This window comes from Cherax quadricarinatus, chromosome 72 (assembly GCF_038502225.1).
Source record: "Cherax quadricarinatus isolate ZL_2023a chromosome 72, ASM3850222v1, whole genome shotgun sequence".
NCBI classification, from domain to species: domain Eukaryota; kingdom Metazoa; phylum Arthropoda; class Malacostraca; order Decapoda; family Parastacidae; genus Cherax; species Cherax quadricarinatus.
Genome location: NC_091363.1, coordinates 2,009,748 through 2,033,782, shown reverse-complemented (window position 1 = coordinate 2,033,782; position 24,035 = coordinate 2,009,748). Strand labels below are relative to the sequence as shown.

The 24,035-nt window shown below is 37.8% G+C and overlaps 1 protein-coding gene across 4 annotated transcripts; it reads left to right on the top strand.

Annotated features, from left to right (window-relative positions):
• Positions 1-16,166: 16,166 nt before the first annotated feature.
• On the top strand, positions 16,167-23,807 carry LOC128701405 (uncharacterized). 4 transcript variants are annotated; one of them, XM_070100276.1, is made up of 5 exons: positions 16,167-16,185; positions 17,131-17,241; positions 18,572-18,790; positions 20,177-20,304; positions 21,262-23,806. In XM_070100276.1, the coding sequence occupies exons 2-5, from the start codon at positions 17,173-17,175 to the stop codon at positions 23,645-23,647; spliced, it is 2,802 nt and encodes a 933-aa protein (XP_069956377.1). In that variant the 5' UTR covers positions 16,167-16,185; positions 17,131-17,172; the 3' UTR covers positions 23,648-23,806. The 4 variants fall into 4 exon arrangements, with proteins under 4 accessions (XP_069956377.1, XP_069956376.1, XP_069956373.1 ...); XM_070100275.1 differs by having other exon boundaries at positions 16,168-16,251; XM_070100272.1 differs by having other exon boundaries at positions 16,176-16,246; positions 21,262-23,807.
• The last annotated feature ends 228 nt before the right edge of the window (positions 23,808-24,035 follow it).

Genomic DNA, 24,035 nt, shown 5'->3' with positions numbered 1-24,035 from the left:
TCACTTGGGGGTCTCAAGATCAATATAGTCTCCGCAATGGACAGGTAGCGCAGATTGGGGGATGGTTAATCACCATTACCAGGGCGGGATTGGAGGAGTAGGAGGTGGTGACGTGGTAGGTGGTTATGAATAGACTCAGCCCTTCCTAAGGTAACAGCCAAGCCACTCTGCTACCCACTTAACACATAATATACCCTCCTCCATGCCCCACCATCAGGTATATACACCCAGAAATGTATATGTTAATTTACATACCCCAAGTCTTTACTTTAGTCCTTATTCTCATTGTTAAACTACCTTAATTAATACTAGTACTGAGGTGACTTGCAGTATCAATAATATATATAGGATATATACACCGAGAACCGTGTTTCTCTCACTATAATATATATATATATATATATATATATATATATATATATATATATATATATATATATATATATATATATATATATATATACACACATGTACTCAGTTTATATTATAAATTATTCTTGTCTGGTGGTCAGATGCAGTCTTAATGATCCTAGTGTAGTCGACAGACTTAAAACATTATTAACCTAATAAGCTAATTATAGTGACCAGGCTGTAGATGTAACAAGGTAATTAACGAGACCAGCTAACCAAAGACCTCAGTGAAAATTAGTCACTTGGTCTCCAGACTTTTTTTTTATTTGGGGGGGGTAGGTTATCTTAGGTAATTTACACATATGTTACTATGTAAGACCATTGTAATCGTCCAAAACATGTATAATTGTAGGTGTGTGTCAGTGTACCAGCATGAGCTTCCCCACTAAGAGGCACCTAAGTACCCTTCTCTTCTAATAATATATTCATTTATCCACTATAATCTAACCTTCTCCATAATTACTATCACATTTACTTTGTTTGGTAAGGTGAAGTCTGAGATCTTTCCTAAACTCATGGTATAACTTAACAATTGTGTTGTAAGTCTGAACTCAGACTCTACAACACAATTGTCATCAAAGATTTGTTAAGTTATACCAGGAATTAAGGAAAGATCTCAGACTTCACCTTACCAAAGTAAATGTGATAGTAATTATGGAGGTTAGATTATAGTGGATAAATGAGCATATTATTAGAAGAGAAGGGTAGTTAGGTGCCTGTTAACCAAGGTTGTGGCTTAACGATCGAACACTGGCGCTTATATTGAAAGAGATGACCTTGCACATTGTACTAAGGTTTCTCAGATCGAGTAACCTCTCCAGCCGGATTTATCCAGGACATCTCTTACTGGTTCTGTGTTTTTTATATATTTCTAACGGAAAGAACAAAGCCAGCATCAAGGAAATTAACTTATATGTTTACTAGACTTTCTTGCGTCACTTTGACTTTTATTATGGGTTATCGTAGGTAATTTACAAATATGTATGGTAATTGTACCTATGTGTACCTGTCCTTAAATAAACTTGATGTATCCGCCACTGTGTGTATGTCTCTGTACTTGTCTAAGTGTGTTTGCTGGGGTTGAGGTATAGCTCCTGGACCCCAATGGAAATTAAGTCGCTTTGACCTTTCTTGGGGGGATTAACTTATGTAACTTACATATATATTATTATGTAAGACGATTATAATTTTTCAGAGTATGTGTAACTGTGCTTGACTCAAGTTACTTATTTATCTGGTCTGTTTTAACCTCATCGACCTGCTACCTTTATCCACTGTTATGACGGTTGTTACTGCTGCTGCTATTGCTACTGTTGCTGCTGTTGCTACTGCTGCTACAGTTGCTGCTGTTACTGCTACTATTGCTGTTGCAGTTGCTGCTGCTACTGCTGCTACAGTTGCTGCTGTTACTGCTACTACTGCTGATGCTGTTGCTGCTGCTACTGCTGCTCCAGTTGCTGCTGTTACTGCTACTACTGCTGTTGCTGTTGCTGCTGCTACTGCTGCTACAGTTGCTGCTGTTACTGCTACTACTGCTGTTACTGTTTCTGCTGTTGCTGCTGCTGCTCCCCTACCTTGGCTCATGCTTCCCATTACCCTCAGGCGCTGTATGAACCTTACAAGACTAGAGCTTCCCATGGAAGTAATAATACTGCTATTATTATTATTATTATTATTATTATTATTATTATTATTATTATTATTATTATTATTATTATTATTATTATTATTATTGTTGTTGTTGTAGGGGAGCGCTAAACCCGTATTGGTCATATAGCGCCTGTGGAAAAAGACAACCAGATTTGATCCAAGGAAAGGGAGGGAATATTAATGGCATACAGTACCGATAAGCTGATATATGAGACATGTGGAACACCTAGGTGTTTTCACCCAAGTGTTGCACATGTCTCGTATTCATTGAGAGAAAGGGTAGTTCCAATTCTTTGGATCAAGAGCTCTTTACCGCCATGAAGGTACCACCTCTCCTGAAATAATATGCATTGTTGATCCCTGGTAAAGCTCTAGTACAGTCATGTTGGTACCCAGGGTAATAGAGCTATTCTTTATTTGTGGAGTCCCTGGGCTACAGGTACTGTTGGGCCCCTGGGCCACAGCCCCTGGAGGCCCTCCAGCTGGTGGAGGACCCTGGGCTGCAGCCCCTGGAGGCCCTCCAGCTGGTGGAGGACCCTGGGCTGCAGCCCCTGGAGGCCCTCCAGCTGGCGGAGGACCCTGGGCTGCAGCTCCTAAAGCCCAGGTCTTAATCCAGTCCTGCCTGTGACTCATCCACGTCCTTGGATTCATCTCTCATCTCAGCCTCTTATCAACTTTAATCTTTAGAGTATTTTGCATGACGTGATCATATCCCTCCTAGTGCTCCTCTTTTCCAGAGTTGTTAAGTTCGGTACCGGCCCTAAGTCTCTCCTCAAAGTCAATTCCTATTAGTTCTAACTGAATACTTAGTTGGTTTATAAATTTTATAGTGTATTGAATGCTCGAGGGTTATTAAGTTTGCACGTCACCTGTAGACCACCAGTCAAAGATACCCAGTATAGGGAACAAAAACTCTCGACTGGTTCTTCACTAGTGTGATCATGAAGGGGTTCCATTCTCCAAGATAGACCTAATCTAACCTGTACAACCTATCATAAATGTGTATTAAGGTTCTTGAACTCTACAGTCATCGGGAAGTGTGAGAATCTAAATAAATTGCACGTATCCTGAGGAAAATGAGAAGGGTGTTGAGAGCAGACCAAGGTTAACTAGTAATGCATAAGCCGCAGGAGGAGGTTAAATACCCCCAGATGTGTATATCTCAGTATATACACAGAGTTTACTTGAATTTGTATGTTAATACTTAAAGTATTCTTGGCTTAATGAGTTACAGCAACCAAATCCACTAAGTTATATGGATGACAGACACTTCAGAAAATATGGAAAGAGGTTACTTGCTAGGGATAAGGATGAGGTTGTGTGCTAGGGATAAGGATGAGGTTGTGCTAGGGATAAGGATGAGGTTGTGTGCTAGGGATAAGGATGAGGTTGGGTATTGGTTGCAAATATGAAAGAAAGAGACAGGCTACAAAATAAATAATAATAATAATCTTTATTTCTACAAGTACATGTACAAGGTATACAGACCATAGCTGACATCAATGACATACTACTATATACAAAGCCGTTTGTTAAGCAGAGCATTTCGAGCAAATTAGGTCAATTTTGTCTTCAGGATGCGACCCACACCAGTCCACTAACACCCAGGTGCCTATTTTACTGCTAGGTGAACATAGACAACAGATGTCTTAAGGAAACACGTCCTAATGACTCCACCCGTACCGGGGATCGAACCACGAACCTCCAAGGCATTACCATGGGCTTTCAACATGCACTCTCGTGTCACCCATTTCTGTATAAACATTGTATCATATTGAAATAAACTAGTATTATTTATTTGTAGAGATTTATCAAGTTATGTATCACTATGTAGAGCATTATCAAGTCATGACTGGTCTTAAGAAAGCTCTACATATAAGTGTGTTAGGATCAGTTCCGGGAGTATCGTAGCCTAGGTAAGAGCGCCGTAATGATTATTTTAGTCTGACTATTAATATTCCCGAGGTAGAGTATGCCACACCCTTCTCCAGGTCACTGCCGGAGCTGCTAGCGCTATTATGCTCATGGGGAGTGCTAAACCAGGATGGGTCTCTCAAAGTGGGGTACCTTGATGCTGGCGTTGGGATCTTGATCAAAGGGAATCCTGTGGGCCTTCAGATTACTGTGTGTTTTATGCAGTAATTTTGAAGTACAGATTTGTATTTGGGAGGAATTGCTAGCCATCCGTTCCTTCCTCGGATCAAACCTGAGTGCCTGTCATTCCCAAGGTGCTGTTTGACCCCCCTGCGTGTTTAGCGCTCCCCGGGTAATGTATTAATGAAGATAAATCAGTAAGGGTTATACAGCGCCTGGGAAATGGGAGGTGATCAGGTTTGATCTTAGGAAGTAGTGTACCTCCAGCTCTTTGGATCAAGAGCTGTTCAACAAAATCAAGGCCCTCTCCTTTAAAGGTCCCGGATTTGTAGTAACATCTTGGAATATCTTCCATATTGTCAGAGAAACCTTCGTTCACACGGACATCACCTCAAAATTCAAAATATCGTAATTCAAAATTCTTTGTTTTAAAACATTATACATAAATATAATATTTAAGAATACCTCAGTATGTACAGTATTTATGGGAAACATCGTACTACGAGGCTGTCTTATTTAACTTGAATCACGAAATCGTAATGACACGATTGCAAACAAACCATACCACGGGTGGGGATAGAACCCGCGATCAGTCTCAAAACTCTTATTGTGGCTAGCTGGTCCAGTGGCTAACGCGACGGTCTGGAGTTTTGAGACTCTCTGATCGCGAGTTCTAGCCCCGCTCGTGGTATGTTCTGTTTTATTTAAATTCACGTTAAACCTTTTTTTTTTTTTTAGAACAGTTGAATTTGGTTAAAAAGGCCCATGAAAGGGATGTCCTGAGTCCTGTTCTCACATTCTCACCTGTAAAATAATAATCTAAAAGTCTCAACTCCTGGACCCGCTTCTTAGCTTGCCACTTGTCAGATTCACCCTATCGTTACCTATTCTTAAAACTATGTATGGAGTCTACCTTCACCACTTCGTCGAGGTCATTCCTCTCCGCCCTCCCTGTGACTCAAGTAATACTTCCGACATCACTGTGACTCATTTTTGTCTTGAATTTCCAGCTGTTTCCCCGAGTACTTGTTTCCCACCTCCCAAACAACCTGTCCCTGTTAGTCTGAGTATTTTGAATGCTATCATGTTTCTACTGGTCTTTGTGCTCTCCCGGGTTGTTAGGAACTTAGCCTCTCTTCGTGGCTGATACCTCTTAGCCTGGAATTAATCTTGTTGCATACTTTTACCCTTTCTCCAGTTTTTTAACATGCTTCCTCAGGTGTGGGTTCCATACTGGTGTTGTATATTCAGTAATAAGCCCGATGTATAAAGGGTTCAAAATGATTCTTTGTTAAGATTCCCGAAGGCCACTCACAGATTTGCCAGACGAGCATTGGCTGTAAAGGATATTCGGTTGATGTGAGCCTCTGGAAATATACGAGGCACTATGCTAACCCCCAGTTCCTTCTCTTTCAATGAGGTTTGTAGTCTCTGTCAGTCGAGTCTGTACTCTGTGTCCAGTCTCCTGGCCTCTCCCCCAATCTTTGTTACCGTTCACCTGCCGAGGTTGAATTCGAGCAACCGCTTATCTGCCTAGAGAAAATTAACTCTGTGGCACTTGAGGTATGTTCAAGAAGGGAAGATGTAAACTAGAAAGACAGATGCTCCCTCTACAGGCGAAGGCAAAGGGGCTAGTATATCTGAAATACGTAAGGAGGCACTGGCCAGAGAACTAGAAAATATCGTACTTAAGAAGAACTTAAAACCATAAATGAAACTGAAAAAATTCTTTCCCTATGCCAAATCTAGGACAAAAACCACATCCAGAAGTAGGACGCTACTTAAACGAGATGGGACTTACACAGATGACAGCAAAGAAATAAGTGAAATACTGAATCCCAAGATGACCCAGCGTTTAGTAAGCCGTTAATCAGACTATGGGTCAAAAATCTTATTTTTTTATGACCCAGTCTCAAAATTTGGTTAATTCAAGAATTTCTGAGATACTTCTAACGCCACAGGACTTTGAAAAATCAATAAATGACATGCCTATGCACTCTGCCCAGGCTCAGACTCGTGGAACTCGACAACTGCCAAGAAACCCCTTTCACGTGCATTTAATATTCTATGGAGAGGGAGCATGGACATAGGGGTCATCCCAGTCACTAAAAACAACAAATATAGCCCCACTCCACAAAGGTGGCAGTAAAGCAGTTGCAAAGAATTACAGACCAACAGCACTAACGTCCCACATCATAAAAAATGTTTGAAAGGGTTCTAAGAAGCAAGATCGTCACCCACTTGGATACCCATCAGTTACACAACCCAGGGCAGCATGGGCTGAGAGCAGGTCGCTCCTGTCTGTCCGAACTGCTGGACCACTATGACAAGGTCTTGGATGAACTGGAGAACAAACAAAATGAACATGTAGTATACACAGATTTTGCAAAAGTCTTTAACAAGTGCGATCATGGTGTAATAGCACACAAAATGCGTGATAAAGAAATAACAGGAATAGTTGGTAGATGGATCTATAATTTCCTAACAAATAGACCACAAAGAGTAAGAGTAAATAGAGTAAAGTCAGAGGAATACAGTGAAAAGCTATTACACAAAGTACAGTATTCGCTCCCATCTTTTTTCTCATCTTCATTTCTGACATAGACAGAGATGTAAGCCACAGTACCGTGTCTTCCTTTGCAGACAACACCCGAATTTGCATGACAGTGTCATCCATCGAAGACACTGCAAGACTCCAGGCGGAGATCAAACAAATCTTTAACTGCACACAAATAACCCGTAAATAAAAGAGAGAAGCTTACGACGACGTTTCGGTCCGACTTGGACCATTTACAAATTCACACTGTTATAAATCTTTAACTGGGCCGCAGAAAACAATATGAAGTTCAGTGAAGAGATTATTATTATTATTATTATAATCAAGGGGGAAGCGCTAAACCCGGAGGATTATACAGCGCCTGGGGGGGGGGGGGATGTGGAAGGCATTCAGGCTTAATTAATTCGGGGAACTGGAGCACAGATCCAATTCCCTAAATCAAGAGCCCCTCACCAACATCAAGGAACCTTCCTTGAGGGGTCAGTGAAGAGAGATTTCAGTTACTCCGATATGGAAAACTTGAGAAAATTAAAACTATATCAGAGTATAAAACAAATTTTAACCACACGACAGAATAAGTGAAAAAAAAAATTTAAATGACTCTTATTTCTTCCTAGTGGTGTAACAATTCCTAGTGGTTCTGACAAGGTCTCAAGGACCCCAATGGAAATAAGTAAGTCACTTTTTCTGACTTTTTTTTTAGGTTAACTAGATTCTCTACACATGCTGCTGTGTATGATAATCTATGTAACTGTATTTGTGTATATCTGAATAAACTTATTTATTTACTTGTGACTGTATTCTGCCCGAAATGCCTAGCCATGCTAGGTGTCCTAGTGGCCCCCTCTGTAATTAGTATTTTATAACATGTAAACCACACTGTGGAAAATTGCATTTATCTGTATGTATAATTATGTACATAACAATAAATGAGCATAGATAATTATTATTTATCAATTAGACAAGTAGTAATTTGGGACACCTAGGTCGCAAAAATGTCCCCCTTCGATACCTACCACTGTCATATCCACAAGTTGCTCTGGGCCTATTAATTAAATGAATTATACATCACCAGGAATTCTGGTAAATATATAAATTTGTGGACTGTATATTAAAAAATTATTATATATAAATTCACATATACATAACAGAAGGAAAATATATCTTAATATCACTCACCAATTTGACTGGATATTAAGTTGTATCATACTCAGAAAAACCTCACTAACTAAATTAATGAAAACACTGGCCAGAATTATACACAAATCTAGAGAGCTTATCTGAGGATCCTGGAGCTGTCTTGTCCAGTCGTCTGATATCTCAAGTTATGCAGGAATGCACATCCAACAATTTCGCCTCCTATCTGAGAGGTGTCAATCCAATTTTAACCTCTAGAGCACAAAAAATTCTTCCCATTATATTAACGTTATATCCAATTCAAAACCAAGATGGCAAGTCTCTTCTTTTTTTCGATAACATACTTCTTTTAAAAATACAATATAGGGCATCTATTTACCTATAAATTACCGTATTTCCGGAAAATATGTACAGTATTTTCCACACTGCTGCCGGCCGGAGTTCGTTGCTAAACGACTCAAATTACTCCTTCCTTTAGGAGACGATTCCAGCCGGTTCTGGCTTGAGTGGCTGTTCTCCTAGTAGGTCTTACTACGATTTCATTTTCCGGCATCACTTGGTCAGCGTTATCTTCCATATCACTCGTGTCACTTTCCCTCAGATTTTAACTTACATTTGATTGAACACCTAATTCCAAGGGAATCAATTTATTAATTGTGCGTAAACTTTCCTGGCCACGACACAACACTTTGACATTCCTGACAACACCTTGTGCATCTGGGTACAATGTCAATACTTTGCCCAAAGGTCACAATGTTCGATGTTGTTCAGTATCAATCAACACAATGTCACCTGGTTGAATGTTCTGTCGATTTACTGCATCTGTCGCACTATAAAAGTGTTCACGTAGTGTATTAGATATTCCTTATGCCACACATTAGACCAATGATCAATTAATTTATTTAACATTTTAAATTTATCCCAGAACACTGCCGCATCATTGTAATCTTCATCACTTTCTTCTGGATTATCTCTATAGACAGGGGCAGCTTCCAATTTCTTTCCACATACTATTAGGTGAGAAGGTGTTAATACATCTGCATCAGGTGTATCACTCATGTACGAGAGAGGCCTATTATTTATACGATTTTCTGCCTCCACTAACACTGCACGGAATTCTTCCAAATTAATTCTCTTCCAGTGTAGTACTTTTGCGGAGACACCTCTTCACTGTGCCTGTCAGTCTTTCATACAGCCCCCCCTGCCAAGGGGCTCTAGGAGTAATAAATTTCCAGGTACACCCTCACTGGGTTAACAGAGATTGAACATCATTACTATTATTTAATTCTATCAAGTGTTGAGCACCTGCTACAAAATTTGTGGCATTATCAGAAATCATCAATCTCGGACAGGATCTCCTAGCTGCAAATTTTCGAAACAGCTGTATAAACTGTGGAACACCATTTGACGTACCTGTTAAAATTATTGGACCACTATAGTCTACACCTGTTACATCAAATGGTTTCACTAATTGTACACGCTCCTTTGGCAATGGTGGAGGACCTGGGTACATATAGGATCTGGCATCCACACGGCGACATATTACACAAAATTTAATCACCCTTTTTACACTTTGCCGTCCTTGTGGAATCCAGAAAGTTTCCCTAATACAATTTAAGGTATCTTGTACCCCACCATGCATTACATTTTTATGGGCATTTAGAACAATCAAATTTGTTAGATGATGAGTTTTGGGCAGTAAGATAGGGTGTTTAGCATAATCACCCAATTCAGCATTTTGTAACCTACCTCTGCACCTAATTACATTGTTCTCTAAATACAGCCCCAATTTCTCTATTATGGAACCTTTCACAATTTTTCTTTCCATCATCAATTTAATCTCATTTCCATAGATTTCCTCCTGTACCCTCTTTATCCAATATTCACGAGGATGTGAAAACTTATATGAAATATTATCTTGTTTAGAAATTTAAACACCAACTTAGTTACATTGATTAGTTTGGGTAAAGAAGAATACCTATTTATATCAATGGCTAAGGGAGGACAAACTATTGGAGCGGTGGTCACAGTAATTTCAACAGGAGCAATATACGCCTTTTGTACAGGCCAATTAGCTTTATTTACCAACCAGCTCGGTCCTTTAAACCATGATACAGCATTTACAAATTTAGCATAAGGTAAACCTCGAGACAAGAAATCAGCTGGATTCTCCTCACCAGGTATATGATTAAATGTTAACATATGCTGACCCAAACTATTATACTTCTCTTGCATCTGATTAATTTCAACGACTCTGTTTTGTATGTACACAATTTTACTGTTTCCATTACGAATCCATTGTAAAGATACCTCATTATCAGACCAAATTACAGTGTCGCTAATATTTATCTCCTGCAACTTATTCTTATATAATTAGCTAATTTGACACCTACATAAATGGCTGTTAATTCCAACTGAGGTAATGTACGTGATTTAATTGGAGACACTTTAGCCTTAGACATAACAAGAGAAATAACACTATTACATTGAAGGTAAGCAACTGCTCCATATGCCAATTTTGAAGCATCACAAAAAATGTGGAGTACATTTTTCCCATTTGGATTGGCCACCTGGTATGGGAACTCCAACATTGGAATTTTCTCATAATCACCAATTAATTCATCCCACCTGTTAATGAATTCCTCAGGTAGAATTTCATCCCAAGCACATTTAAGTTTCCATGCTTCCTGAATTAATAATTTCCCTCTTATAGTAAGGGGTGACACTAAACCTAGTGGATCAAAACATTTGGAAACTTCAGCAAGCAAAATTCTCTTAGTTAATTTATTGGGCATACTGTAATTATTAGGCTTTAACATTAACAAATCTCTCTCAGTATCCCAAGTTAAACCCAATACATTACTACATTTTGGCACTTCATCTCCAGGGTAATCTTTACTTATTTTTTCTTTTAATTTGGATGAATTACTATTCCATTCCCTCAGAGGCATATTTGCACTTTGCATTATTTTATTAGCCTCTCCATAAGTCATTAACAGTTCCTCTTCAGTTGACGTCACACCCAGGAAATTGTCCACATAAAATTGTTTGCGCATTACTTTACTCAATGGACTTCCCGTACATTTAAGGTGTGCATTTATCGTCGCCTGAAGTAGGAATGGACTGGATGTAGCACCAAATAATACGCTCCTAAAGCGAAAGGTTTTCAGAGGGCTAAGTGGGTCAATAGGATTCTCAGGCCATAAGAAGCGGGTACAATCCCGGTCAGCCTCTTGTAAACCCACTCTTAGGAAAGCTTTACTTATGTCAGCCGTAAAGGCATAATTTTTCATCCTGAACTTTAATAAGATATCTCCTAATTTTTCCGTCAACGATGGACCTGTCATCAAACAGTCATTTAAACTAGGTACATTTTTGTTACTCCTGGCACTACAATTAAACACAATTCTCAGAGGAGTGGTCTTAGAATCCTTCTTCACTCCGTGATGTGGCAAATAGTGACCATAAATTTTGGCTTGCTCAGGAGGTACCTCTTCTGTAAATTTATTAATTAACTGCTCAGCAATTATATCATTATAGGCAATTAACAATTCTGGTGTCTTACTCAGTTCGCGGAGCTGAGCCTTTAATTGTCCATATGCCATTCTGTAATTAGTGGGCAATTCTGGATGGTTCAGTCTCCACGGAAGTCGTACCCAGTATTATCCAGATTCAAATTTTACATCTTTCAGGTACTGCTCCTGAGTAAAAGAATCGTCTGGACTTTCTTTATTTACATTTATTCCAATGCTGTCTAATTCCCACAATTTATGCACTGGCTCAACACCATCCTCTATGAAAGAATTATACTGGGGCACGACTTCATGAGTAAGACACACAGTTATGGCATTTGCAGTTTCCTTTAGTCATGAATTATTATTACGAGGAATCCTACCATACATTACATGTCCTGCAGTCTTCAAAAGGGTGACACCACATTTCTTTACCATACCCTTTACAAAGGAGGCATAATAGTCACTACCTATCAAAATATTTATTGGGCCTACAGAATCATCACTTACCCCAGAAGGTGCTAAATTTACAATATGTGAAAGTCTTTCTGTAGCTTTACTAAGCCCTACTGTAGATATTTTCTCTGGAAGTCTATCTACAATTACTGCATTAACACGTTTTTTCTCATTGCCCAACCTGACAGTTACATAAACAGTGTCATACAATTGAGCCCTTTTATCCGAGAGAAAACCAGATAATTTTAAAGTTGTGGGATCTCCCATCTGTACTTTCGTACCATCAAGACATTTACGTTTTATGAAAGCACGCTGGGATCCTTGGTCTAATAATGCAGTTACATTTTTTGATTTATGCCTTTTATCATTAATTTTTACCTGTAACACAGGTAAGGCTACTTCAGCAAAACCATCATTATTAACATTAGCAGCAATTTTTACATTAGCCACTGTTGTGTCAGGATTGTCAACATTATCATTATTATCAACATTATCATATATCAAAGCCTTCGACAAGTGTGACCATGGCGTAATAGCGCACAAAATGCGCGCTAAAGGAATAACAGGAAAAGTCGGTCGATGGATCTATAATTTCCTCACTAACAGAACACAGAGAGTAGTCGTCAACAGAGTAAAGTCCGAGGCAGCTACGGTGAAAAGCTCTGTTCCACAAGGCACAGTACTAGCTCCCATCTTGTTCCTCATCCTCATATCCGACATAGACAAGGATGTCAGCCACAGCACCGTGTCTTCCTTTGCAGATGACACCCGAATCTGCATGACAGTGTCTTCCATTGCAGACACTGCAAGGCTCCAGGCGGACATCAACCAAATCTTTCAGTGGGCTGCAGAAAACAATATGAAGTTCAACGATGAGAAATTTCAATTACTCAGATATGGTAAACATGAGGAAATTAAATCTTCATCAGAGTACAAAACAAATTCTGGCCACAAAATAGAGCGAAACACCAACGTCAAAGACCTGGGAGTGATTATGTCGGAGGATCTCACCTTCAAGGACCATAACATTGTATCAATCGCATCTGCTAGAAAAATGACAGGATGGATAATGAGAACCTTCAAAACTAGGGAGGCCAAGCCCATGATGACACTCTTCAGGTCACTTGTTCTATCTAGGCTGGAATATTGCTGCACTCTAACAGCACCTTTCAAGGCAGGTGAAATTGCCGACCTAGAAAATGTACAGAGAACTTTCACGGCGCGCATAACGGAGATAAAACACCTCAATTACTGGGAGCGCTTGAGGTTTCTAAACCTGTATTCCCTGGAACGCAGGAGGGAGAGATACATGATTATATACACCTGGAAAATCCTAGAGGGACTAGTACCGAACTTGCACACGAAAATCACTCACTACGAAAGCAAAAGACTTGGCAGACGATGCACCATCCCCCCAATGAAAAGCAGGGGTGTCACTAGCACGTTAAGAGACCATACAATAAGTGTCAGGGGCCCGAGACTGTTCAACTGCCTCCCAGCACACATAAGGGGGATTACCAACAGACCCCTGGCAGTCTTCAAGCTGGCACTGGACAAGCACCTAAAGTCAGTTCCTGATCAGCCGGGCTGTGGCTCGTACGTTGGTTTGCGTGCAGCCAGCAGCAACAGCCTGGTTGATCAGGCGCTGATCCACCAGGAGGCCTGGTCACAGACCGGGCCGCGGGGGCGTTGACCCCCGAAACTCTCTCCAGGTAAACTCCAGGTAAACTCCAGACCTTTACACATGACTATATGGTGTCTTCCTTTGTGACATTGATAACAGAAGTTTAATTTGGCATAACAATCCTTTACATTGTGATTACCCAAACACCTGATGCATCTGTCAAGTTCCTCCAATCTTTCAACTTTATCATTCCATGAATTGTATGCATTGCAATTCTTAGAAAAATGAGTACCCTTGCAGAAGAGACAATCTCTCTTTTCTTTGACTGGTTTCTTATTAACTGGGCTACTCTTAGGAGGGTACTTATTCTTCTTACCTTGTGGAGGATCATTATTTCTGATTCTTGCTACTTGATGTGCACCTATGCAACTATTTTTAGAAAATGAATTTTGATTATTACCATTGGGATAATTTTTCCCTTTGTGAAACTTGACAGATACTTCAGAGTTATTATGTGTTGCATCTTTAAAATGAGTTAGTTGGCTGGTCTGCAACTGAACAATTAATTCTTGTAGACCTAGTCTTATTTCCTCCAGACCAAAATAACCCTTGTGATATTTATTCGAGAGCCATTCAAGTGTTTTACAGCTTAATTTATTCTGTACCATGGCACTCAATAACCAGTCTGATTCCTTCAGATTATATTTATTACTTAAAGTTTTGAGAGTGCTCTCCAGTTTAACTCTAAACTGCTGTAAACCTTTATAAGTGTGATCTGGAGATTTTAAATTAACAATGATATTCACTAGATTCAACCTACTTTGTTCTATATTACCATAAGTGACCTTCAAGTCAACTGCTTCCTTGTAAGAGTCATCTACATTGGGAAAGACTTGTATGAGTATGTGAGCATCTCCTCTTACCTGTCCTTTGAGGTAAAATAATTTAGTTACACAGGCTAGGTCACTCCTGTCATGCACAGCTGCTTTAAAAATTGACCAAAATTTCTCCCAATTTTCTCCAGGATTAAACACAGGTAAATACAATTCTGGGAGTTTTGGCAAAGACATATTATTTGTTGGAGCAGACTGACCAACTGCCTGGTTTACACATTTTAATTTATTCAAGGCCTGACTTTTACAAGAAAGAATCTTTTCTTCTAATTCATAATACTGATTAATCATGAGATCTATTTCAGTCTCATCTACACAGTTTACTAATAAATCTCCTTCATATTTGTTGTAATATAATTTGTATGAATCATATCTATTCCCTAAAGCATCTAAATACAATTTTAAATCATCAGTATTCACAGTTTCTTGATTCATTAATTCCAAACATTTATTATATGCCTTGGTTACATGACCCTTTCTAGCTTGCAGTGATGCTTTCTTTGCTCTATATTCCATATGTTTGTCTTCTACATTAATTTCCTCATTTTCAGCCATGATGCAATGTATTAAATTCAACTTAACACTGATTACAACTTACAACACTGATACAACTTACCTTTGAATAAATCCCAGCTACTTGAGCTCAGCAATTACATGTAAAAATTATTTAAATTTTAAATGTACATTAATACAGACCTTTAGCCAGCCTTGGCTTATCAAAATTATTATACAAATTAATATAAATCCTTGCCAGAATTTGGCATAGCAAAATTAATATTATACATATTAATGTATCAATTACACATACACTGATATAAATCTTGGCCAGAATTGTCTTATCAAATTAATATTATACAAATTAATACAAACTTAGCCACACTTGACTTATCAAAATTAATATTGTAATAATTATAATCCACTACACATTAAGTAAATTTGTAAGCTTAACATCCACCTCCTGTCATTTTCACATATAATTATTAAGTAATTAACTAATTAATGACTTCACTAATTACCTCCAGTTCAAGAAGGACCAACGGGCAAATTAAATATGGAAAATTGCATTTATCGGGGGCGTTGACCCCCGGAACTCTCTCCAGGTAAACTCTCTCCAGGTAGACAAGTAGGAATTTGGGACACCTAGGTCGCAAAAATGTCCCCCTTCGATACCTACCACTGTCATATCCACAAATTGCTCTGGACCTATTAATTAAATGAATTATACATCACCAGGAATTCTGGTAAATATATAAATTTGTGGACTGTATATTAAAAAATTATTATATATAAATTCACATATACATAACAGAAGGAAAATATATCTTAATATCACTCACCAATTTGACTGGATATTAAGTTGTATCATACTCAGAAAAACCTCACTAACTAAATTTATGAAAACACTGGCCAGAATTATACACAAATCTAGAGAGCTTATCTGAGGTTCCTGGAGCTGTCTTGTCCAGTCGTCTGATATCTCAAGTTAAGCAGGAATGCACATCCAATAATTTCGCCTCCTATCTGAGAGGTGTCAATCCAATTTTAACCTCTAGAGCACGAAAAATTCTTCCCATTATATTAACGTTGTATCCAATTCAAAACCAAGATGGCGAGTCTCTTTCTTTTTTCGATAACATACTTCTTTTAAAAATACAATATAGGGCATCTATTTACCTATAAATTACCGTATTTCCGGAAAATATGTACAGTATTTTCCACACACACAATACCCAAAACCTGTAAACCCCACATTGTAACCCTTATAGAGAATAAACTTGAATTGAATTGAATTCCTTTAAGGGCGCGATACGACGTATGAAGTTAGTGGCCCTATAAACAAACAACAACAATGTACGTTTTGGTGGCCCTTATTAACCTCAACAACAACAACAAAAGAAGAATCAAGAATTCAGTATAGTATAAGTTTTATTCCTCTAAAGAGAGGTTCCATGATGTTGGTGAAGAGTTCTTAATCCAAGGAATTGGTTCTAACTTATACTTCCTTAGATCGAACTTGATTGCCTCCATTTTCCCCAGGCACTGTATGACCCTTACTGGTTTACATAAATGGTATACAATACCAAGCTGATAAGACACATCAACAATAATTTAGGTTTCTGTATAGGAACACAAGAATGAAAGGACATTGTAGTAGGCCCATACTAGCTAGGCCTAACTCACACCCACTCTTGTAACTGTCGCTGTATAGTCCTTGTGGCTTAGCGCTTCTTTTTGATTATAATAATAATAATCTTGTAACTGTCCAATGTATATTTAAAGCTACTCAAAATTTTTGCCTGAGTGACATTACCTGGGAGTTTGTTCCACTCACCTATAACTCATTGCTAAACCAGTACTACCCTAATATTCTTTCTAAATCTAAATCTAAATCTAAATCTAAATTTGTTTTAGATCTTTTAGTATGTTATTTATATTCTCTTATGAGTTTTCCACATGTGCAGTAAATATCTATGAGGGGCTCTTAATCTAAAGAAGTGGATGTATCCTCCCCTTCCCTGGATCAAACCTGATTGCCTCCCATTCTCTATCTGCTGTATGACCCATTGGTTTAATGCTTTTTCCTGATTATAATAATTTTCAATGGGATCTTTTAGTCCTTTTCCAAGCTGTGACCCACAACAGTCTACTTACACACAGCTACTAATTATTTATCCTCAGGAAAGTACTAAAAGCAATTCCTATGACTAAAAGCTTATCACATGCCTCAAACATCCCCTTTGAAGGGTTTATTTTATATTATAATTGATTTTGATATTATACTAATTTTCCCTCCAGTGTAAATCCATCGGCAGGGGGCTCAGTCTTGGAGAATATTACATGGCTGCTAAATTAAAAAAGGCATTTGTAACTCCCAAGAAAGAAATTAATGAATTTCCATATCTGAAGGTGAGTTGAATTTTTATTAGACTGATAAGGAATTCAGTACAGGTTACTAACTTTTCATGGGAGGTTCCTTGATGTCATTGAGGGACTCTTGATCCAAAATATGGGACCTGTCTTCTCCATCCTTGAATCACCTATGATCATGTCTGATTTTCCCAGGCCCTAACTTGAAGTAGTTCGTCTGATCGGTTTCATATTTTCAACACAGGTGTACCATAACTAGGGAAAGATTCATGCTAGCATATCTGAGAGATTTTTTTGGCTGATTTTGGACTGTGTAGGTGTCAGTATGGGGACAACTTTATCAGATCTCACAGTGGCTGAAACAAATCTAGTTTTTGAGGAATTCATTAACTTATTTTTTACTCATTTTTTATTTTATCTTAATAGCACTTGTTCTTATCGCTTTTCCTTTCATATCCATGGGAAAGTGGAATAAGAATCTTTTCTCCGTAAGCCATGCATGTTGTAAAAGCCAACTAAAATGCCAGGAGCAATGGTCTATAAACCCCTTTTCCCGTACAGTTTACTAAAAATAAGAAGAAAATTATCAAATTTTCTTTCTTTTTGGGTCACCCTGCCTCGGTGGGAAATGGCTGACGTGTTAAAAAAAAATTAAGCAAGCACTTCCGTGGGTACAAATATCAGAAGACTGAGAAATTGCCTTCATATGGGTATCCCTGCAAGTAATTGTGCCTTGATGCTGGTGAAGGGCTTGTGATCCAAGGAATAAAAATCAAAATAAGATCAAAATTTTTGTTTCTTTGTGTAGTATACAAACTGTAGTTTACATGTAATAAAGTATTTTTAGGCACAAACAAAGCCATTAACGTGGATGAGTATTTCAGGCAGACTAATCCTCATGCTTATAGACTACTTAAAAAGCAAACATAGGTTATGGGACCTTTTGCTGGTTCAACCAATGAATTCTAGGTCTTGGGGCCCTTTATATGCATTGCATTTTTGCATAGGGTGAGGTGGACATGAGGGATGTCAAAAAGAGTTTTGTGCCTTGTGTTGTGCCTGTGTTATGTTGTAGCTATCAAGGAGAAGTTTGAGAGGAGGGTTTATATTCGATTTTAATGTTCTATATGTATAATAGGCACAGTAAAATGAGTGCATATTTTGTATATTAAGTAAGTTCAAGTTCTTAAAGATCAGAGGGGTGTGTTGTCTGGCACTGAATTGGGGCTACTCTTCCTTTTGAATCAAATTTGATTACCGCACATTCCTCAGGCACTGTATGAACACTGTAAACTTAGTGCTTCCCATGAATATAATGTAATAATTTGCATACATATGTTAATTTTTCATAATAATATTTTTGTTGCAGAATATACTACCTCCAGGGTGTGATTACTTAGTTGACTCTTATGAAGAGTGTGAAGACCACGAAGGTGAAAAACGTTTTAATGCCACATTTCGCATTGCACGATCTCAGGCAACAAAAGATGGTATGAGACAATGGATCAGAAACTTTTGTAACCATTCATTAACGACTTACAGAACTGAAAGAACTTACCCACTTGAAACAAAGTGGTTTATGTATCGGGTAAGTTATCAGTGATGTAATGTAGACAAGTTTTTATTGATAGTTTACTTTTAGTAAGAAATGGAGAGTCTGTTTTCTTGCCCTTTATGACATTTTTCAGATGTTAACCCTTTGACTGTCGCGGCCGTATATATACATCTTACGAGGTACCGTGTTTGACGTATATATACTCATAAATTCTAGCGGCTTCAAATCAATCAGGAGAAAGCTGGTAGGCCCACATGTGAGAGAATGGGTCTGTGTGGTCAGTGTGCACCATATAAAAAAAATCCTGCAGCATGCAGTGCATAATGAGAAAAAGAAACTCCAACCGTTTTTTTTTAATTAAAATGCCGACTTTGTGGTCTATTTTCGTATAGTATTTATGGTTGTATTCTCGTTTTCTTGGTCTCATTTGATAGAATGGAAAACATATTATAGAAATAGAGGTGATTTTGATTGATTTTACTATAAAAAGAACCTAGAAATGGAGCTCAAAGTAGGGGAAATGTTTGATTTTTGCCAATGTTCAAAAGTAAACAAATGATGCCATTGTCCAATAAATGTCCAACTAGCCATTCTAATATGCAGTCATGAATGGGTTGATGTTATTTATACAATTATTACAGTATTGCAGTAGTCTGCATAATAGTAAGTCTTCTATTTTTTGTTTGAATAAAAATTCAAAATAGAAAGCAAGAGTAATATCAGAGGGGCCTGGAGACATGACTGATGAGCAAAGAAAATGTTATTTTAGAGCTAGGAATGTCTGCATTGTTCATTCTGGACCTTATTTTGAAATTGTCATATTTTTTAGTTTTCGTGAAATTGGCCAAATTGCAAATTTCTAACCACATTATTAGGTAGTTGAAATTGGTAAATGGGCAGTTTCTTGTACTCCATCGATAGAAAAGGAGTTCTAAAGAAATAGCTATGAGTTTGGGCGACTGGAACAAGGAAATTAGCTGAAAATAGGGCTCAAAGTGGGCGAAATCGCCGATTTGTAAATAGCGCCGAGGTCGCTAACTTCGTGAGAGCATAATTCCGTCAGTTTTCCATCAAATTTCGTTTTTTTTTGGTGTCATTACAATCGGGAAAAGATTCTCTATCATTTCATAAGAAAAAATTATTTTTTTTTTTTTTAAATTTTGTGACACCAGGAGACACCTCAAGATTGGGGGTTGCGACAGTCAAAGGGTTAATTATCAATTACTGTACTTCATTATACAGAGTACATTATAAGTTTTGGTAGTCAAGAGATTATTAAAATATGCTAAATAAGGGTGGAGATTCTGGTAAGGACAGTGGCACAGACTCATGAAACTGTAGGATATAGATATGGATATGGCTTCATAAATTATACCTAAAGTGAGCTTACATGTTTGATTTAATACTCTATCCCGGCAGGTTGATTTAAGATGCCACCATAATACCAAGCCATCGAGCCACAAACGAGTTCGCACCCCACATAAAAAACATACAGCCTGCCCTGCCAAGATGACCATTAAGATACGACAGGACAAACTTAGTAAACGGTAGCAATTCTTCTGTATTCATAATCGTCTTGCATCTTGTGGAAAATTATCTTAGTTTTCTCAGGTTATAATCATTTATATTTTCTGAGATATAAAGTGTCTCTTGAGCTGACATTGTAATGCTTAACCGGCATTGTAATTGAAGCAACCCATTACATCCTTTGACCATGACATTTTACATATAATGCACAGTACTTAACATGAATGCAGTATAATATTGAGACAAGTCCTGGAATTGTATTTAAGCTACTAATGTGCTTAACTTTAATATTGGGTTTAGTATCAATGTGTTATACTTAGTTTATTTCTCTTTGATCTGCATTAGATCAAATTTTAACTAAATAAGATATTTTAGGAATGCTGCAACTTTTTTTTATTGCAGGGAGCAGCCTATTGTATGCAATACAAAAGCTATAATATGAAAAAAAAAGGACAGTATTATTAATAACTTATTTTATATTAACAGTAAAGGGGCTCTTGTTAATTTTTTAACCCAGCATCCTAGAACATGTACCTTCAAATTTTTATTTTATTTAAAGACTGATACAGTATTAGCTCTTTTATTTTGTATTTTTATTGCTCAGTTATGATTAAATAGTAGTGCCATAGTTTTAATAGAATCACTAGCATAGGTGTTGCTGTTACACAAATAACCCGCACTTAGGAAACTGAAACTTATGACAGCATTTCAGTCTGACTTGCACCATTACTTAGTCACGCAGTCACATACACTTATTTGTATATTGTTCCAGTCATCATATTGTTTCGTTTTACTTTGTATGTTGCTGTTACATTTTGAAGTACAGTAGTTGTTGGAGTAAGCTTGTTACTTTACTTTTACCGCATCAGAGATTTCTCACCAAGGTAAGATAATAACAAAACTTTAAACAGGTGTACTATCACAAAATTCTAATACAGTATTATTTCCTTAATCTTTTGAATATATTTTTTCTTCAGGAAGTGCCATGAACTTCATCTGAAGACCCACCCTGTGGAAGTTTCGCTTTATCATCTTCACAATCACATAACAATGAAGAAGGATGCTCTAAGATTTCGTGATCCTGAATCAGCACTTGTGGAAAAATTTAGAAAAATGTATCGAGCTGGGTACAAACCAGCTGCTGCCTTGGAAATCCACAAACGTGATTTGCGCATGGAATATGAGGATGATTATCCCATTGCATTAGAGGATCGAGGTTTGTGTCCTGACATGAATTGGTGTTATAGACAATATTATTTGACAAGTAAGGAACCACAAAGTAATAATGCTGTCACCAGCCAACATTTTTATCTTGAAGAGGTTTTGGCAAAATATAACAGAAAATGTGGCAAAAACTGTGTATTAATAAATGTTTTACACAATGATAAGAATAATCTAGTGGTTGCCTTGATTACACCACTTATGAAACGTTGTCACAGAGAACTAGCTCAGAGTGGGAAATGTGTGTCTGTCGACTCTGTTAAATTAGATTATTTGAGATGTAGGGTGTACATTTTAATAACCCACAGTGAAGCAGGTGGATTACCATTGGGGGTTCTCATCACATCATCAGACTGCACAAGTGTCGTACTGGAAGCACTTCATCTCTTCACAAATCTCCTCTCAGAGCAGGACTTTGGTGGCAAAGGGGCTGTGGGACCAGCTGTCATCATGACACAGGATGATAAAACACAGCAAGGAGCATTAACAGCAGCCTTTCCCAAAGCTGTATTATTACTGTGTCCATATCACATTGTCCAATCAGCATGGGAATGTTTATGTGGCAATCAGGTTGGTGTGGACTCTGGCAGTAGGCAAGAATTGTTTGAAATGGTCAAAGAAATGGTGTCTGCTAAAAGTTCTAGTGATTTGGAAGAAATGTACAAAAAGCTTATGACATCCCCACAGGCACAATTCTCACTCAAATTCTTCAACCATATGGAGGAATTATATTCAAGAAGGTGTGAATGGGCTATATGCCTTAGAGAAGATCTATTACATAAAATGGGAAACACAGATATTGTTACATTAACAATGAACTCCCTTAAAGACAAGATTCTTTGTCAAACTAAAGCTTGTACTATTGTTCAGCTGTTTGAATTTTTAACTGGTGATATGGAAGAATATTATAAAAATAAAATTAGTCACATTTCCAGTAATAAAGGTGAATCAGCATTCTTACAACTATATCTCCCTGATAAAAAAATGATGGAGACCTTGGAAATAGTACCTTACTTCAAAATAAAAAATACTTCCAATGGTGAATGTTATGACATTGATATGAGTTGTGGTTTGTGTTCATGCTCTGTAGGTGCAAGAGGAGAACCTTGTAGACATCGCTATACCATAACCCAGAAATTAAATATAAATTCACTTGTAATGCAACCTGTTTCACATACATCAAGTATAAAAGAATTAAGGAGAATAGCTAGTTGGTTACAAGATCAGAAAATTAGAAGTAGGACAGAGGAAAATCAGCAAGTGTTGTATGAGTCAAATGTTATTCCCAGTATAGGAGACTTTGAAGGCTATGTTTTAAATACATCAAGGAAAAAGCAGGTTAGTGAAGAAAAACCAGTATGTAAGGAAATGCTAAATGGCATTGAGACTCAAAATACAGTAAATCTAAACCATGCATCTCTAAGGTCTTTTACCTGTCTTATTTGTAGTAAGATCTTGATGTCACATGCCCAGTTAGTCAGGCACAAAATAGCACATAATCATAATAAACCTCTTGTGTGTCACATTTGTGGTTTGGGATTTAACACGAAACAAGATCATCAGCACCACTGCTTACAGAAACATGTAAAAGAAAAACCATATGAGTGTGAAGTGTGTGGGAAAAGTTTTGTTGACAGTGTGCTTCTACATGAGCACGTCTTGGTACACAATCAAAAACGAGCCTTTCCTTGTGAAATGTGTGGCAAGTTGTTCAGAACTCCTAAATGTGCCATTAGGCATAAAAAACGGCATGAAAAGGGCTCACACCTATCAGGCCCTCAGTGTAATAAATCCTTCCTAGTCAAGTCAGACTTTCAGGCTCAAATGCACAAAGGTGAGAGCTCAAGTAGCACAATTAAAACTATTGTAGAAGTGAGAGATCCCCTTCATTACCCACATGATCAGCAAGAACAAGAGGTTATCATTATAAATGCTGAAGATCCTCTTGCAGCAACAGTTCTTCCATCATCTGTTGACAAACCAAAAGATGGTCCCAGCAACTGCTCTTACCAAGTACCATTGGCCACTCCTGTCTCACTAGAAAGCTCTGAGGTACACACGGTTCATTCAGTTTTCCAAGAAGGAGCAATACCTTCACAGCAAGTAAATAACAAATTAGCTTTCATATTATCTGAAACCTGAGACTGTATGTATAATGATAGGCATTGTAGGGAAAAAGCCTTAAATAAATTTTAATGTTTCATTTAATATTTGAAATGACTACAGTATAAAACCAAATTATGTATTTATCTTTTCATTAATCCTAACAATTATTCTCTGTATATATCCTCTCAGGGGAGGTACCTTGATGTTAGTGCGGCTCTTTATCCAAGGAATCAGACTTATCCTCTGTTTGGAGGAAACCTTCAGTGCTTTATGACTTGTGGGTTTAGTGCTTACTTTTGATTATAATAATAATGGAGCAAACCTGATTGCCTCTTTTTTTCCCCAGGTGATGCAGGGCACTATGGGTTTACCCTCCCCCTCCCCAGGTGATGCAGGGCACTATGGGTTCACCCTACCCCTCTCC